At 42.3% G+C, this 17,518-nt stretch overlaps 1 protein-coding gene across 9 annotated transcripts in view; it reads left to right on the forward strand.

Annotated features, from left to right (window-relative positions):
• Positions 1-17,518, forward strand: part of LOC137376405 (girdin-like) — a 413,979-nt gene that overhangs the window by 350,948 nt on the left and 45,513 nt on the right. For all 9 annotated transcript variants that reach the window (XR_010976210.1, XR_010976209.1, XM_068044907.1 and 6 more), the window contains 3 exons: positions 3,099-3,191; positions 3,484-3,692; positions 6,437-6,520. Coding sequence is in view for 7 of the 9 variants with exons in the window: in XM_068044907.1 (XP_067901008.1) it covers positions 3,099-3,191; positions 3,484-3,692; positions 6,437-6,520 (386 nt within the window). In the remaining 2 variants the exon portion in view is untranslated. The remainder of the gene's footprint in view (positions 1-3,098; positions 3,192-3,483; positions 3,693-6,436; positions 6,521-17,518) is intronic.

The following is a 17,518-nucleotide window of genomic DNA, read 5'->3' on the forward strand; positions in this document are numbered from 1 at the left end:
CTAATCTGCATCCCTCCATCAATGTCCTAGGGGGTCACCATTGATGAGAAATTTAACTGAACCTTTCTTTCTCTTTCTTTGGCCTCCTTGTCTCGAGAGACAATGGGTAAGCGCCTAGAGGTGGTCAGTAGTTTGCGGAGCAGTGCCTGGAGTGGCTATAAAGGCCAATTCTAGAGTGACAGACTCTTCCACAGGCGCTGCAGATAAAATTGGTTGTCGGGGCTGTTACACAGTTGGCTCTCTCCTTGCACTTCTGTCGTTTTTCCTGCCAACTGCTAAGTCTCTTCGACTCGCCACTCTTTAGCCCCGCATTTATGGCTGTCCGCCAGCTCTGGCGACCACTGACAACTGACTACCACAACTTGTGGTCAATGTCACAGGACTTCATATTGCGTTTGCAGATGTCTTTAAAGCAGAGACATGGACGGCCGATGGGTCTGATACCAGTGACGGGCTCGCTGTGCAATGTGTCCTTGGGGATCCTGCCATCTTCCCTGCGGCTCACGTGGCCAAGCCATCTCAAGCGCTGCCTCGGGGACTTCTGCATTAGAGATACAGTCCTACCACCTGATGCCAAGGAGTCAGCAAAGATGGAATGAATTGAGACGTCGCTGTTGGCTGACATACGTTGTGCAGGCCTCGCTACCGTAGAGCAAGGTACTGAGGACACAGGCTTAAAACACTCGGACTTCTGTGTTCCGTGTCAGTGCGTCATTTTCCCACACCCTCTTGGCTAGTCTGGACATAGCAGTGGACGCCTTTCCCATGCGTTTGATGATTTCTGCATCGAGAGACAGGTTACTGGTGATAGTTGAGCCTCGGTAGGTGAACTGTTGAGCCATTTCCAGAGCGTGGTCACCAATATTGATGGATGGAGCATTTCTGACGTCCTGTCCCATGATGTTAGTTTCCTTGAGGCTGATGGTTAGGCCAAATTCGTTGCGGTCAGCCGCAATCCTGTCGATGAGTCTTTGCAGACACTCTTCTGTGTGGGATGTTCATGCAGCATCTTCAGCGAAGAGGAGTTCCCTGATGAGGACTTTCGTACTTTGGTCTTCGCTCTAAGACAGGCAAGGGTGAACAACCTGCCATCTGATCTTTTGTGGAGGAAAATTCCTTCTTCTGAAGACTTGAACGCATGCGAGAGCAGCAGGGAGAAGAAGATCCCAAACAGTGTAGGTGCGAGAACACAGCCCTGTTTCACGCCACTCAGGATAGGAAAGGGGTCTGATGAGGCATTGCTATGCTGAATTGTGCTTTTCACGTTGTCATGGAATGAGGTGATGATACTTAGTAGCTTTGGTGGACATCCGTTCTTTGCTAGTAGTCTGAAGAGACCACGTCTGCTGACAAGGTCAAAGGCTTTGGTGAGATCTATGAAAGCAACGTAGAGCATCTGTTCTTCACAGCATTTCTCCTGTAGCTGGCGAAGGGAGAACAGCATGTCAATGGTGGATCTCTCTGCTCGAAAGCCACACTGTGTCTCGGTTGACACGCTCAGCCAGCTTCTGGAGCCTGTTTAAAACGGCTCGAGCGAAGACTATCCCCACTATGCTGAGCAGGGAGATTCCACAGTAGTTGTTGCAGTCACCACGGTCACCCTTGTTCTTATAGAGGGTGATGATATTGGCATCGCGCATGTCCTGTGGTACTGCTCCCTCATCCCAGCTCAGGCAAAGCAGTTCATGGAGTGCTGAGAGTATAGCAGGCTTGGCACTCTTGATTATTTCAGGGGTAATGCCGTCCTTTCCAGGGGCTTTTCCACTGGCTAGAGAATCAATGGCATCACTGAATTTCGATTTTGTTGGCTGTTTGTCCAGCTCATCCATGATTGGGAGAAACTGGGCTGCATTGAGGGCGGTATCAGTGACAACATTTTCCCTGGAGTACAGTTCTAGGTAGTGCTCCACCCAGCGGCCCATTTGCTTGTGTTGGTCAGTGATCATTTCCCCTGATTTAGATTTGAGGGGGGCGATGATCTTGATGGTTGGCCCCAAAGCTCTCTTAGTGCCATCATACATTCCTCCGATGTTTCTGGTGTCGGAGGCCAGCTAAATACGACTGCATAGATGTTGCCAGTAGTGATTTGCACAGCGCCCGGCTGTTCTTTGTGCAGCACCTCTGGCTGCTTTAAGTGCTACGGATGTTAACTCGCTTAATTAAACTGTTTAACTGAACCAGCCACATAAATACTGTGGCTACAAGAGGCTCGGAATTGCAGCATGTAACTCACCTGGCTCCCCAAAGCCTGTCCACCATCTGCAAGGCACAAGTCAGGAATGCATGGAATACTTTGCACTTGCGTGGATAAGTGCAGCTTCAGCAATACTCAAGAAGCTTGACACCATGCAAGACAAAGCAGCCTACTTGGTTAGCACCCCATCCACCACCTTCAATATTCATTCCTTCCACCACTGGTGCAACATGGCAGCAGTGTGAACCACCTACAAAATGCACTGTAGCAACTCACCAAGGTTCCCTCAACAGCACCTCCAAACCTGCGACCTCTACTATCTAGAAGAACAAGCACAGCAAACACATGGGAACACTACGACTTGTAGGTTCCCCCTCCAAGCCACACACCCCTGCCAGTGAAACCCCATCCCATGAACGAAGGAAAAAAAATGCTCTTGCACATCCGGGGTGAGGGGGCGTCTAGAATTGGAAGTTTCACCAATGATCCCTCTCACTTTTGTTTGTTGTGCGTTATCGACTTATTGCACTGCACGGTTCCTTTAAGATTATCATGTAGCCGCACATGTACACATCTTAAAAGGAACGTTGCTTGTGCCTCTTTGTTGCCTGCACGGCACATTCCTGATTGCTGCATGGTCATGCACCACGCATCTTAAAGAGAACATTGAGTCCTACCTTTTTTCTTTGTGGGAATTTTTTTGTGAACCTTGTATTCTATTTCCTCTTTGTCTTCCTCTGACCTAACACTTTCAGACATTAACAAATATTGAAGTTTAATGTTAAAAAACAAAGTATATTTCATATAAGTGGAGTGACATCTTTTAAGTACATCTAAAGAACTTGGGTTGAACCCTTGTGTCAAAATAAAAATGCTCATTATGTCTTGCTCTCTTAACCTAAAGTGATAAACTGAATGAACTTCAACGACAGAAGGAGAAACTAGAAGAAAAGATTATGGATCAGTATAAATTCTACGAACCGTCACCCCCTCGAAGGTATGTACGAAATTTATTTACAGTTAGTGAAATATCCAATTGTAGAAATGTGAATTTGAATTGATTCTCACTTAATTAATGTACATTTTAACCATGTAAATAAAAATTATTAAATTGCATTTTTTACCTGTGATAATATTTTGATCATTGCTCTTCTAATCAGGTATATAATTTAATTGAAACATTTTAGCAAAACACAGGTTACAGTTCTGTGAATAATTTAGTTTATTATTTGTCTCCTCGCACATCTGTTTATGGCGACTGTTGATGCAGATTTGTTTCTTTATTCCAGACGGGGCAACTGGATTGCAATAAAGATGAAAAAGTTAATAAAACACAAAAAGGAGGCAAACCGAGAACGCATTAAATCTCTCACTAGCACCCCAACTCGGTCAGAATCTAGTGATGGATTCCTACAGCTGCCGCATCAAGATAGTCAAGATAGCTCTTCTGTGGGTTCTAACTCTCTTGAGGATAGTCAGACAATCAAGAAGGGCAGCAGTGAGTACACTGGAATCATAGAATCATAGGATTGTTAGAGCACAGAAGGAGACCATTGGCCTGTTGTGTCCATGTCATCTCTCTGCAAGAGTAAATCACCGAGTCCCACTCCCCTGCCTTTTTCCCCATAACCCTGCATTTTTTTCTCCTCAGCCAATTATCCAGTTCCCTTTTGAAGGCTTCATTTGAATCTACTTCCATCACATTCTTAGGCAGTGCATTCCAGATCCTAACCACTCACTGCATCCAACCGGTTTTCCTCATGTCACTGTTGCTTCTTTTGCCATTCACCTTAAATCGGTGTCCTCTGGTTCAAGATCCTTTGGCCGATGGGAACAGTTTCTCCCTATCTACTCTGTCCAGACCCTCGTGACTTTGAACACTTCAAGTCTCCTCTTAATCTTCTCTTCTCCAAGGAGAACAACTCAGCTTCTCCGACCTGTCCACGTAACTGAAGTTCCTCATCGCTGGAACCATTCTTGTGAATCTTTTTTGCACTCTTTCATGCCTTAACATCTTTACGAAAGTGGTGCCCAGAATTGAACACAATACTTGAGTTGAGGCCAAACAAGTTTTTTATACAAGTTTATCATAACTTCCTTGTTTTTGGAATCTATGCCCCTATTTATAAAGCCCAAAATCCCATATGCTTTATTAACCACTTTCTGAACCTGTCCTGCAACCTTGAATGATTTGTGCATGTCCTTCTGCTCCTGCACTCTCTTTAGAATTGTACCCTTCAATTTATATTTCCTCATTCTTCATACCAAAATGAATCACTTCACACTTCCCTGCATTAAGTTTCATCTGCCACTTGTCCACTAATTCTACCAGGATGTTTGTGTCCTCTTAAAGTTTATCACTATCCTCCTCAGAGTTCACAATACTTGCAAGTTTGGTGTCCATAAATTTTGAAATTGCGCCCTTTAAATCTAAGTAGGTTATTGATATATATCAAGAAAAGCAGTGGTCCCAACACCAATCCCTGGTACCTTCCTCCAGTACAAAAAACAACCGTTCACAATTACTCTGTTTCCTCTCAGTCAGCCAATTTCATATCCATGTTGCTACTGTCCCGTTTATTCCATGGGCTCTGACTTTGCTGACAAGCTTACTATGTGGCACTTTATCAAATGCCTTTTGGAAGTCCACGTACCTCACATCAACCGCATTACCCTCATCAACCCTCTCTGTTACCTCATCAAAAAACTCAAGCAAGTTAGTTAAACATGATTTGCCCTTAACAAATCAGTGCTTGCTTTCCTTATTTAATTCACATTTGTCCAAGTGACTATTAATTTTGTCCCAAAATAATGTTTCTAAAAGCTTTCCCACCAGTGAGGTTAAAATGACTGACCTTTCATTGCTGGGCTTGTCCTTGCAACCTTTTTTAATCGAGTATGGATCACTTGCAATTCTCCAGTCCTCTGGCACCACACCTGTATCTAAGGATTATGGCCGGTACCTCTGCAATTTCCACCCTTTCCTAAGTATCCTTGGATGCTTTGGGGAGATGGTGGCATAGTGGTAATGTCGCTCGACTAGTAATTCAGAGGCCCAAGTTAATGCCCTGGCGACATGGGTTCGAATCCCAGCATGGCAGCTGGTGGAATTTAAATTCAATTAGTTAATAAATCCTATTTATTCTAAAAGTCTGGAATTGAAAACTAGTCTCAGTAATATTGCCATGAAATTATTGTGAATTGTCGTTAAAAACCCATCTGGTTCACTAATGTCATTTAGGGAAGGAAATCTGCCATCCTTACCTGGTCTGGCCTACATATGACACCAGGCCCACAGCAATGTGGTTGACTTTTAACTGCCCTCTGAAATGGTCTCGCAGTTCAAGGGCAATTAGGGATGGGCCAGTGCCACTCACATCCCATGAAAGAATTTTTAAAAACTGATCCGGTCCTGGTGACTTATCAACTTTAAGTACAGTCAGCCTATCTAATACCTCCTTTTTATCAATGTTTGGCCCATCCAGTGTATCAACTACCTCCTTTTTCATCATGACTTTGGCACCACCATGCATAAATCCCCTTTTAGGTCCCTAATTGGCCCCCTTTTACCACCCTTTTACTGTATGTATGCCTATAGAAGCCTTTTCAATTTCCTTTTATGTTAGCCATGAGTCTCCTCTCATACTCTCTCTTTGCTACTCTTTGTTTCTTCATAACATATGTTTTCCTTTGAAGCACCATCAAATGCAATATACCTTGATGAAAAACAAAAAAATGGTATCTGAGTTGTAAAAGGAATATTTAATCAAAATTGAATTATGTATCTATTTAGTGTTGATTTTTTTTTTATTTAAATTTCAGAAGCATAACAGTTAGAAATTAGATTGTAAACTGATGATATGTTCATTATTCTTTAAAGGCTTGTAATGAAATACTTGCGTTTTTAGTAGATTTGACTAACTTTCAATGTTGAACTTTTACTAAAATGTGTTTAGATCTTGGTCATTTAATTTTATAGATATTTAGTATTAATCTATAAGGACTCATGATAAGACATTTTTATACTGTATTTCACACAATATAGAAGAAGTTCCGTTCAATCGAATATACACTATGAATTGTAACACTTGTATAGTAGTCATAAGCATAGAATAGTCAGCTGAAACTTAAGCATGTTTGTTTCTGTCTCTAGATTCAGTATTTGTTAACTTCCATCTGTTTTCCCTCCCTCTTTGTTTTCAATTCCCAACTTCCTTCATATCACACGCTCTGAAATAAAAGTGGCTGCACTGAACAGGCTGCCCTTTATGAGGAACAGACTGAAGGATAAAGACAAAATGAAGGCCCTCTACCGTCGCTCCATGTGTAAGACTCTCTAAACTTCAGCTTTTCAAACGGCTGCTCTAGCTTTCATCACTTAACCTTTAACACTTCCCTTTATATGTCGCTTTGTTTGTGCTTTTGTTCTGACACTATATTTAAACCAGGCTCCATCTTCGTTCCAACTAACAAAGTTGGGGGACGTGCAGAATTCAGCATGTTCTACACTATAATAATTGCTGTTATTTTCTTGATAAGCATGGGGGTGAAAGGTTATCGGAAGTAGGTGGTAATGTGGAGAAATCAGTTCAGCCATGAACTTATTGAATGACGCAGCAGGCTCGAGGGACCGAGTGGCCTGCTCCTAATTTGTGTGCTCGTATTATTGTAGTTAACTAATAGTTTAATTGTTATTTATCTTAAGACCTTTGTTAAATCATTTTGTAAATAAAAGTCTAAGGAATGAACTATTTGCATTTTTAACCTAAAATTATCCCTGACAGATTCTGTAAAACTAGTATAATAGCATCAACTCAAACAACTTTAAAATTTTATTTGGGATACTAGCAGGTCTCGTGTGGCTGGGTTAGCAGATACACTGTTTTATGTTATGTAAAGAACAATTACCCCGATTTTGTGGTCAGCAATGAACAAATAGCACTAGCCATTCATTACACTTACACCTGTTGACAGACTTTCAGAGCTGAATTTTATTGGCCCTCCTGAGACTGGTTCTAAGGCAGAGGGGCCCATAGAATTGCATGCTAGCTTTTAGTGACTCATGAACAAGGACACCCAGGTCCCTTTGGACATAACACTCCCCAACCTCTCACCATTTAAGAGATAGTCTGTCTTTCTGTTTTTTCTACCAAAGTGGATAACCTCACACTTATTCACATCATATTCCATCTGCCATGTTCTTGCCCATTCACTTAGCCTGTCCAAGTACCCTTGAAGCCTCCTTGCATCCTCCTTACAACTTACATTCCCACTTAGTTTTGTGTCATCAGCAAATTTGGAAATATTACATTTGGTCCCCACATTCAAATCATTTATATAGATTGTGAACAGCTGTGGCCCCAGCACTGATCCTTGTGGTACCCCACTAGTAACAGCATTCCAAGGGCTTATCCTAAATCCCCACAACTTGAAATTTAATGACCAGCTTTTTGTGTGAAACTTTCAAGGCTTATCATAGTCTACTTGAATTATCAGTTTCTGAAAGAAGTTGAACTTGGTGAGGCAATACCTTTCCCTGAATAGATTCTGACTACTGTAACTTAGGTTACTGTTGTACAGATGATCCACAAGTTTATTTATGATAAACAATATTGTTATTTTACGTGGAATGGAAATAAGACTAATGGATCGTTTGTCTGTTTCTCACATTTTTTAATACGGGGACCACATTATCCTGTTATCAATTTATTAGTACCTCTCTAATGTCCATTGACTCCCTCATAATGGATTGCCAGTGCCCCCTAGATCTCCTTCCTAGTCTCTTTCAGTACTCTAGGAAAATAGTATTCATGGGATTTATTTGTTTAGAGCCCTTTTAGCCTGTGTAGGACTTCTGTCTTGTTTAAAAGAAAAGAACGGCTTGCGTTTATATAGTGCCTTTCACAAGCTCAGGACTCCGGGGAGAATGCTGTCACTGAGACTGCCCTCAATGCAGCCCAGCCTCTACCAGTCATGGATGAGCTGGACATACAGCCAACCAAATCAGAACTCAGTGATGCCATTGATTCTCCAGCCAGCGGAAAAGCTCCTGGGAAGGACAGCATTACCCCTGAAATAATCAAGAGTGCCAAGCCTGCTATGCTCTCAGTAATACATGAACTGCTATGCCTGTGCTGGGACGAGGGAGCAGTACCCCAGGACATGCGCGATGCCAATATCATCACCCTCTATAAAAACAAAGGTGACCGCGGTGACTGCAACAACTACCGTGGAAGCTCCCTGCTCAGCATAGTGTGGAAAGTCTTTGCTCGAGTCGCTCTGAACAGGCTCCAGAAGCTGGCCGAGCGCCTCTACCCTGAGGCACAGTGTGGCTTTCGTGCAGAGAGATCGACCGTTGACATGCTGTTCTCCCTTCGTCAGATACAGGAGAAATGCCGTGAACAACAGATACCCCTCTACATTGCTTTCATTGATCTCACCAAAGCCTTTGACCTCGTCAGCAGACGTGGTCTCTTCAGACTACTAGAAAAGATTGGATGCCCACCAAAGCTACTAAGTATCATCACCTCATTCCATGACAATATGAAAGGCACAATTCAACATGGCTCCTCCTCAGAGCCCTTTCCTATCCTGAGTGGCGTGAAACAGGGCTGTGTTCTCGCACCCACACTTTTTGGGATTTTCTTCTCCCTGCTGCTTTCACATGCGTTCAAGTCCTCTGAAGAAGGAATTTTCCTCCACACAAGATCAGGGGGCAGGTTGTTCAACCTTGCCCGTCTAAGAGCGAAGTCCAAAGTACGGAAAGTCCTCATCAGGGAACTCCTCTTTGCTGACGATGCTGCTTTAACATCTCACACTGAAGAGTGCCTGCAGAGTCTCATCGACAGGTTTGCCTCTACCTGCAATGAATTTGGCCTAACCATCAGCCTCAAGAAAACAAACATCATGGGGCAGGATGTCAGAAATGCTCCATCCATCAATATTGGCGACCACGCTCTGGAAGTGGTTCAAGAGTTCACCTACCTAGGCTCAACTATCACCAGTAACCTGTCTCTAGATGCAGAAATCAACAAGCGCATGGGAAAGGCTTCCACTGCTATGTCCAGACTGGCCAAGAGAGTGTGGGAAAATGGCGCACTGACACGGAACACAAAAGTCCGAGTGTATCAGGCCTGTGTCCTCTATGGCAGCGAGGCCTGGACAACGTATGTCAGCCAAGAGCGACGTCTCAATTCATTCCATCTTCGCTGCCTCCGGAGAATACTTGGCATCAGGTGGCAGGACCGTATCTCCAACACAGAAGTCCTCGAGGCGGCCAACATCCCCAGCTTGTACACACTACTGAGTCAGCGGCGCTCGAGATGGCTTGGCCATGTGAGCCGCATGGAAGATGGCAGGATCCCCAAAGACACATTGTACAGCGAGCTCGCCACTGGTATCAGGCCCACCGGCCGTCCATGTCTCCGCTATAAAGACGTCTGCAAACGCGACATGAAATCCTGTGACATTGATCACAAGTCGTGGGAGTCAGTTGCTAGCGTTGGCCAGAGCTGGCGGGCAGCCATAAAGACGGGGCTAAAATGTGGCGAGTCGAAGAGACTTAGTAGTTGGCAGGAAAAAAGACAGAGGTGCAAGGGGAGAGCCAACTGTGCAACAGCCCCGACAAACAAATTTCTCTGCAGCACCTGTGGAAGAGTCTGTCACTCTAGAATTGGCCTTTATAGCCACTCCAGGCGCTGCTTCACAAACCACTGACCACCTCCAGGCGCGTATCCATTGTCTCTCGAGATAAGGAGGCCCAAAAGAAAAGAACGGCTTGCGTTTATATAGTGCCTTTCACAAGCTCAGGACGTCTCTAAAATGCTTTACAGCCAATGAAATACTTTTGAAATATAGTACTGTTGTAATTTGTGCAGTAGCAAGCTTCCATAAACAGTAAAATAAATGACCAAGTCACCTGTTTTAGGCATTGTTTGATGGATAAGTATTAGCCAGGGCATCTCCCCTCTTTTCTTCAAATAGTGCCGTAGAATCTTTGTCTACCTGGTAGGGCAGATGGCGCCTCATTTTAACACCTCATTCATAAAATGGCACCTCTGACAGTGCAACACTCCTACTGTACTGCATTGAAGTGCCAGCCTCAATTATGTTCTCAAGTCTTTGTAGTGGGGCTTGAACCCACACCTTATAACTCAGAAAAGAGGGGCTTGATTTTTAGGGGCAGCTCAAAATAGTGCCGCAGCCTGTGTGCTGGTTCCCCTGCTCCATCTCACTTCTGGGACACTTCCATAGAGGCGGGATTGTGGGGGGCGGCAGGACCAAGCCAACGTGGCTTGTTAAGGCCACTAAAGGCCAATTAAAGAAGGCCAGCTGGAATTTTCCAGTCTACCTCCAGGTTCCCACAGATGGTGGGGGCCAGTTTAACTGCTTGGCCCAGCCTCCTGGCGGCAAGCCGGAGGACCTCCCTACCTGCCTGGGTCTTGTAGAGGGGATTCCCCCTCCTCCCCCACCCGCAATGCAATGGTGGTCTGGCTGAAAAAGCCATTTAATTTGATCTTTAAAATAGTTGAAGAGAGATCGCCTCCATTTTCGGGTGCTATCTCCTTATTTGCCTGCCATCACAGCCTGCTACTGCTTTCAAGCTGGAAAGCCTCTGATTGGCCCTCCAACTTTGAGAGCCTGCCTGCTGTCCTTAATTGAATGGCAAGCCTGCTCTCTGGCCATGAACTGGCCGCCCAGGGAAAATTCCAATGAGTGACTGTTTCCCACCCAGTGCAGGCTTCTAACTCACATTTCAGCCTGACAACGGGGTTCAGAGCCCACAGGGAAATCCCTGCCCAAGAGTGCTATCACTGAGTCAAAGCTGATACTTAATGGAGCTATTGATTTTCAGTGGGATAGGACATTTTATCATGTCTTATCTTTTGACTATTTGGAGGAAGTAGTCCTTCAGAATGCGTATTATTTTATGTCCATCTGTGTCAGTTGCAGCTCAGTAGCACTCACCTCTTGAGTCAGATCGTTGTGCATTCAAGGCCCACTTCAGAGACTTGATCACAAAATTTAGGCTGACATTACAGTGCAGCACTCCTTCAGTACTGCACTGGTAGGAAGTGCCATCTTTCGGATAAGTGATTAAACTGAGGCCCAGTCGGCGATCTCGTGCGGGTAGTCATAAAAGAATCCATGGCACTGTTGGAAGAAGAGCAGAGGAGTTTTTCTTGGTGTCCTTATCCCTTAACATGACGAAAACAAATTGGCAGCCACATTTCCTGCATTACCACAGTGACTATACTTCAGAAAGCACTTAATTGGCTTTAAAGCAGTTTGAGACATCCCAAAATTGTGAAAGCTGCTATATAAATGTGCATCTTTTTTCTTCAGTCCATTTGCATCTTTAATGGTTTTCACCTTTTCTCTGACTGCTGCCTTGTTATATTCTGAAATAATTTTTTTACTGTTAAGCTTATCCTCAGCCATCATGCCTTTTTTCCCAGTCTCTCTTTGCTCCTCTGATCACCCTTTTAACAGTTTTATGCATTTTCTTATATTCTTCCCAGTAAATTGCTCTTTATTTCTTCGTTTAGGGTTTGTACAATCCATTTCATCTTAATCTCCCTTTTAAGTCATTGTTAATCCATCTAAAGTCATGTTTGCTAAGTCTGACCTTGTTTCTTTGGGAATGTACACGGTAAATACAATTAGCATTCTACCTTTAAAGGTGCTCCAAATGTCTTCTACCGAAGTATGGTTGAACAATTAGTCCTAATTTGTTTGCTTTATTTGTTCCCTTATTTCATTAAATTAGCCGCTTTAAAGTTATGTACCTGACTTCTTGGGCCGTACTAACTCCAGATCATGCTAATCTTTTATCATTTAGTGATTGCTGTGTGCCTAGGGTGCTGCAACAGCTATTTCTTGTACATTTTCTGGATCATTAAATGAATACCAGGGGCTGAATCTTTGCTTTGTGGGACAGAAAATGGAAGTTGAGTTAGTTTCCGGGTCCTGAAACAGCCCCGGGGTGAAACAGTCACTCTTTGGGATTTTGACCATGAAGAGAGGCTTCCTGTCCAATTATAGGTGACTGGTGGACTCTTGAAGTTGGAAGGCCAATCAGAAGCCTTCCAGCTTGGCAGGAGCAGCAGGCTGGAGTAAAGGGAACGTACCTGAAAGGGCACTTCAACATGAAGATCCCCTCTAAAAATTCAAATAAAAAATAGAAAAAGCAGCCAGGTCAGGACTGTGGGGGTGGGAAATCCCTGTACAGAATGGTCTTTGGCTGCACTCATACCCAGATAAGCCTGCCTGGAGCACTGGCACCCTGGCTTGGCACTGGGTGCACGTCTCCAGGCAGTTACACGACATCCCCGTCACGTCAGGAAACCAGAGGCTGACTGAAAAATCCCATTCGGCCTGCTTTAACTGCCCTTAACAAGGCTCTTAATGAGCCCAATTGACTGGCCAACTCACAGGGGTGGGCAGCCCTGCCAGGCCCCGAGCCCTTCTACCCTAAAATGGTCAGTACTGGGAACAGGATGCCAAAATTCTGCCCTAGATCAAGGCGAATATTACCTGTCATGGCTTCTTTGATGAACTGTATCGAGAAACTGTCATGTCCTACATCTACAACTTTGATTATGAATCCTATAGGGCTAACTTGAGATGACTCAGTTACTGAATTTAATACTATCCACTCACCTGCAAAAATTCCCTGACTTCTATCTGCCTTTGTATGTTACTGTACCATAAATCTGTTCTAAAATTACTGATTGGCAGAACATTTTTGCATTTCTTCATCCTTCTATTGTATGTAGCTTTCTCATTGGTGGACATCCCATGACAATCACGCCTCTGCCTCCATGTTAGTTATACTTCTATGGACTGTTTTAATTCTATCAAGTGTTCGTTTGACTTTTACTTCCCCCCCACCCAATATTTTGTAATGGTACCTCCTCAGTATTTAGCAATGCCTTCATAATTGCCTTCAATCTCCTCCCTTCTCTCAGTAATCTGGAATACCATCTATCCATGTGAATGTATTTGTTTCAAGACTGTTTGGTCTATTTAAAACATCCATCTCATTTATATTAAAATCATTATTTCTCTTAAGATGATTGCTATTTAGAGAGGGTATGTTGCTTTTGTCCTCCCACGTGTATACTTGTAGGAAATAATCATTCAGAATATTAACTATCTTATGCACATTCTCTATTTCTACCACATTTGCATCTTTTTTAATTGTCATCTTTTCTCTGAAGATTTGATTGTGTTATATTTTCCATCTGCAACTATTTTTTTCATGTCTCTCTTTTTGCCCATTTGCCAACCCTTTTACCCTGTTTCTGCAAGTTCCAATATTCAGCTCAATGAGCCCTCAGCTTTCTCCCCACATGATTTGTAGAGCTGGTCGTTCCTCTTTATTTTTCTTCTGATTTTTTCATTTGCAGTCACACTTGTTTAGTCTACAGTTGCTGATCCTAGGTATGAATTTTCTTATATGCTCAGAATAATGCCTTTAATGACTTATTTGTACTCCACTGAAATGTACAAATTCTGCTAATTAATTTGCTTAATCTATTGCCTTACTTCTTTGAAGTTAGCCCTTCTAAAATTATATGCCTGGCTCCTAGTTCTCAGTATTTCAGAATTCCAAATCTTGTCAAATTTGATCATTTTGTTGTCACTATCTCCTAGACGTCAATATTTTATGTATTAAGCTGTGTCACTTAACATTACACAGTTAACTTATGCACTATCTCTCATGGTTTCCCTGATATTCTGGGTTATGAAATAGTCAGCAACTTCCATACAAGCACAAGAACATTAGCACTTATTAAGCCACTCCATGTTTCACGTACCTAATGATTGTCGTACTCATGTATGTAATAAATTAAATTTCTTGCATATGTTGTTCCTATGTCGTCATTCTTGTAAATTTTTCCTGTCATGCTTATTTCCATTATTTCAGCTGTGCAGCTCTGTCAACCTGTTTGTAATACTTGTGTATCACACTAAAACTTGGTATTTCTAACAATATTTCTTGCACTAAGCTAAATTGCTCATTCATGTTATCTTGATAATAGTCTGTTTAAGTAAATTAAAATGAGCAGCCATCAATAACCATTTAAATGTACCGCGGTAACTGCAGCTGTATCATTAATAAGTTGCGAGGAACCAGATATAGTAGGAATTACTGAGATGTAGCTGCAGAAAAATCAGGACTGAGAATTAAACATTGCAGGTTATAACATTTAAAAACGATGGGCAAGAAGGGGAGATGGAGTAGCTATACTTAATAGAGATAGCATAATGGCATTAGAAAAAGTTGCCGACCATCGGTAAGACATAAATAGAATCCAAACAAGAAATGCTGGAAATACTCAGCAGGTCTGGCAGCAACTGTGGAGAGAGAAGCAGAGTTAACGTTTCAGGTCAGTGACCCTTCATCAGAACTGGTAAATATTAGAAATGTAAAAGGTTTCAAGCAAGTTAAGTGGAGATGGGGCAAGAGATAACAAAAGCGAAGGTGTTGATAGGACAAGGTCAGAGAGAATAACTGACCAGAAGGTCATGGAGCAAAGGCAAACCGTATGTTAATGGTGTGCTGAAAGACAAAACATTAGTACAGAGGGTGTTAATGGACAGAAAATTGAGCAGCCTGGCCCCAAGCACAAACATAAAAAAACAGTGGGTAGGCAGAGTAGAAACAAACTAAAATAAAATAAACACATAAAAAAATAAAAAAAATAACTAAAAATAAAAAGGGGGGCCCATCATGCTCTGAAATTATTGAACTCGATGTTCAGTCCAGCAGGCTGTAGCGCGCCTAATGGTAAATGAGGTGCTGTTCCTCGAGCTTGCTTTGATGTTCACTGGAACACTGCAGCAAGCCCAGGACAGAGATGTGAGCATGAGAGCAGGGGCGGGGTGGGGGGGTGGTGGTGTTGAAATGGCCAGCAACCGGAAGCTCAGGGTCATGCTTTCGGACTGAGCGGAGGTGTTCTGCAAACCAGTCATTTTTTATGTGTTCATTTTATTTTAGTTTTTTTCTACTGTGCCTACCCACTGATTCTTTCATGTTTGTGCTTGGGGCCAGGCTGCTCATTTTTCTGTCCATTAACACTCTCTTTGCACTAATGTTTTGTCTTTCAGCACGCCATTAACATACCGTTTTCCTTTGCTCCATGACCACCTGGTCAGTTATTCTCTGTGACCTTGTCCTATTAACACCTCTTTTGTTATCTCTTGCCTCATCCCTGTTTTACTTGCTTAGAAAGCTTTTTCATTTCTAATATCTGCCAGTTCTGATGAAGGGTCATTGACCTAAAACTTTAACTCTGCTTCTCTCTCCACAGATGCTGCCAGACCTGCTGAGTATTTCCAGCCTTTCTTGTTTGTGTTTCATATTTCCAGCATCTGCAGTATTTTGCTTTTATTATATAAATAGAATCCATGTGGCTAGAGATAAAGGGTAATAAAGGATCAATTACACTAATAGCAGTCATCTACAGACTATCTAACAAATTAGGGAAATGAGTAAAAAGCATAGAATGATAATCATAGGGGATTTTTTGCTACCCTGAATTTAACTAGTCATAGAATTATTTATGCACAGAATGAGGCCATTCGGTCGATCAAGTCCATGCCAGATTGGGCATAAGAGGCAGGTAAAAGGAGAGTGGTGAGAATGTGGAACTCGCTACCACAGAGGGTGGTTGAGACAGATGGTGTAGATGCATTTAAGGGGAGGCTAGATAAGCATATGAGAAAGAAGGGACTAGAGGATTATGCTGATCGAGTTAGATGAGGAACAATAGAAGGAGGCTCCAGTGGCACATAAACATGGAGCATTTCTGGTTGGGCCAAATGGCGCATTTCTGTGCTGTATGTTCTATGCAATTCATTAACATTGATTATCCATGACAGAAATGTAAATAAACACTTTGCAAAAAGGTCTCAAATCCTTTGTTTTGTCAGGGAGCTGTCATTGCCGTTGTTCGCTTACAAGCATGCACCCTTTTTTCAGGAAACAGAAAGACACGGCCCTTGCTCACTATAGCTGCTTTTATATTGCACTAATTTGTCATCCGAGTCCTCCCAGCTTCTAACATACGAAACACGCACAGCAGCTATAACCAGGAAGTAAATTTCCACAGATTTGCTCAGACCACCAAGTTTACATTTGAGTCACAGCTGGCAGAACCATCAGGTCTTTCCAGCCACTGGACAGTGAGTTTACTTTTGGTTTACAGCCAGCTGCTCAGGACCCACATGTTGGGAGCTAATGATGGGCAGCCACACACACCAGCCAGACGTTTCATGAAATTGATTCGGCCACAATTTTACATTATTATGACTGAAAAATCCTGGGCAGTACATCTGCAGTTTGAAAAAACGTCCCTTTATGTTTTCATAGTAAGTCAGAGAGCAGGCTGAACTGCTCTGGAAGAGAATTGTGGTGTACTTGAGGAAAAACATTATAGATAAACTGGAATAAAAACAAGAAATGCTGGAACCACTCAGCAGGTCTGGCAGCATCTGTGAAAAGAGAAGCAGAGTTAACCTTTCGGGTCAGTGACCCTTCTTCGGATAAACTGGATTATACTTCCTGTTTAATGTGTTTTGCACTTGTTTTCCCAATAGGTAATTGGAGAATTATTGAATTTTGTTGAGGACAATCACAAATGGTGATAGTGTCACAATTTAAGACAGGGTGGGTCTCGGGAGAATGGAAAGAGTAAAAATTTATGCTGGCAAAATACCTGCTAATAAAAATGCCAACATTTTCTTCATTTTTTTAAATTTGTAAGTTTACTAGACAGCAATAAAAGAGTACGTTATTCTGGATATATGTTTAAAATGTTGCAAACATAAAAGAGCAAAACTTGTAACGAAAATAAAGTTAGCCAACATAGGAACAAAAGGATTTTACTCTTAAGTTATTCATCGAGCTAATTATTTTTCCTTAAATTCTGTATTTTTATCATTCCATATTTGTATCTGCTGTAAATACCTAATTAAATGAATACATATTTTACATTTCAGTCTAATAAAACTAGTCACTTAGATGTTTTATTTTACTGTAAGTGAGTTTCTAATACTCCCTTCAATTTAACTTTAACAGCTTTCCTAATTGCCCTCGCCTTTAACTCACTGTACTTTTCTTAGCAACAAAAGCTTGGCATTCCTTCTTGATGCAGTACTAAATAAATTATACACAAGTTTTTTAGGAAATAGTTTTGAAAGGTTTTTTGATAAAACTGCCTTTCAACTCAGTTTTTCATGAGTATATGGATGACCTAATAGGTGAAGCCTTGAAACGATCTGAATGCTATAAAACAAATGTTAACTTATGTTTGT

This window comes from Heterodontus francisci, chromosome 13 (assembly GCF_036365525.1).
Source record: "Heterodontus francisci isolate sHetFra1 chromosome 13, sHetFra1.hap1, whole genome shotgun sequence".
In the NCBI taxonomy this organism is placed as follows: domain Eukaryota; kingdom Metazoa; phylum Chordata; class Chondrichthyes; order Heterodontiformes; family Heterodontidae; genus Heterodontus; species Heterodontus francisci.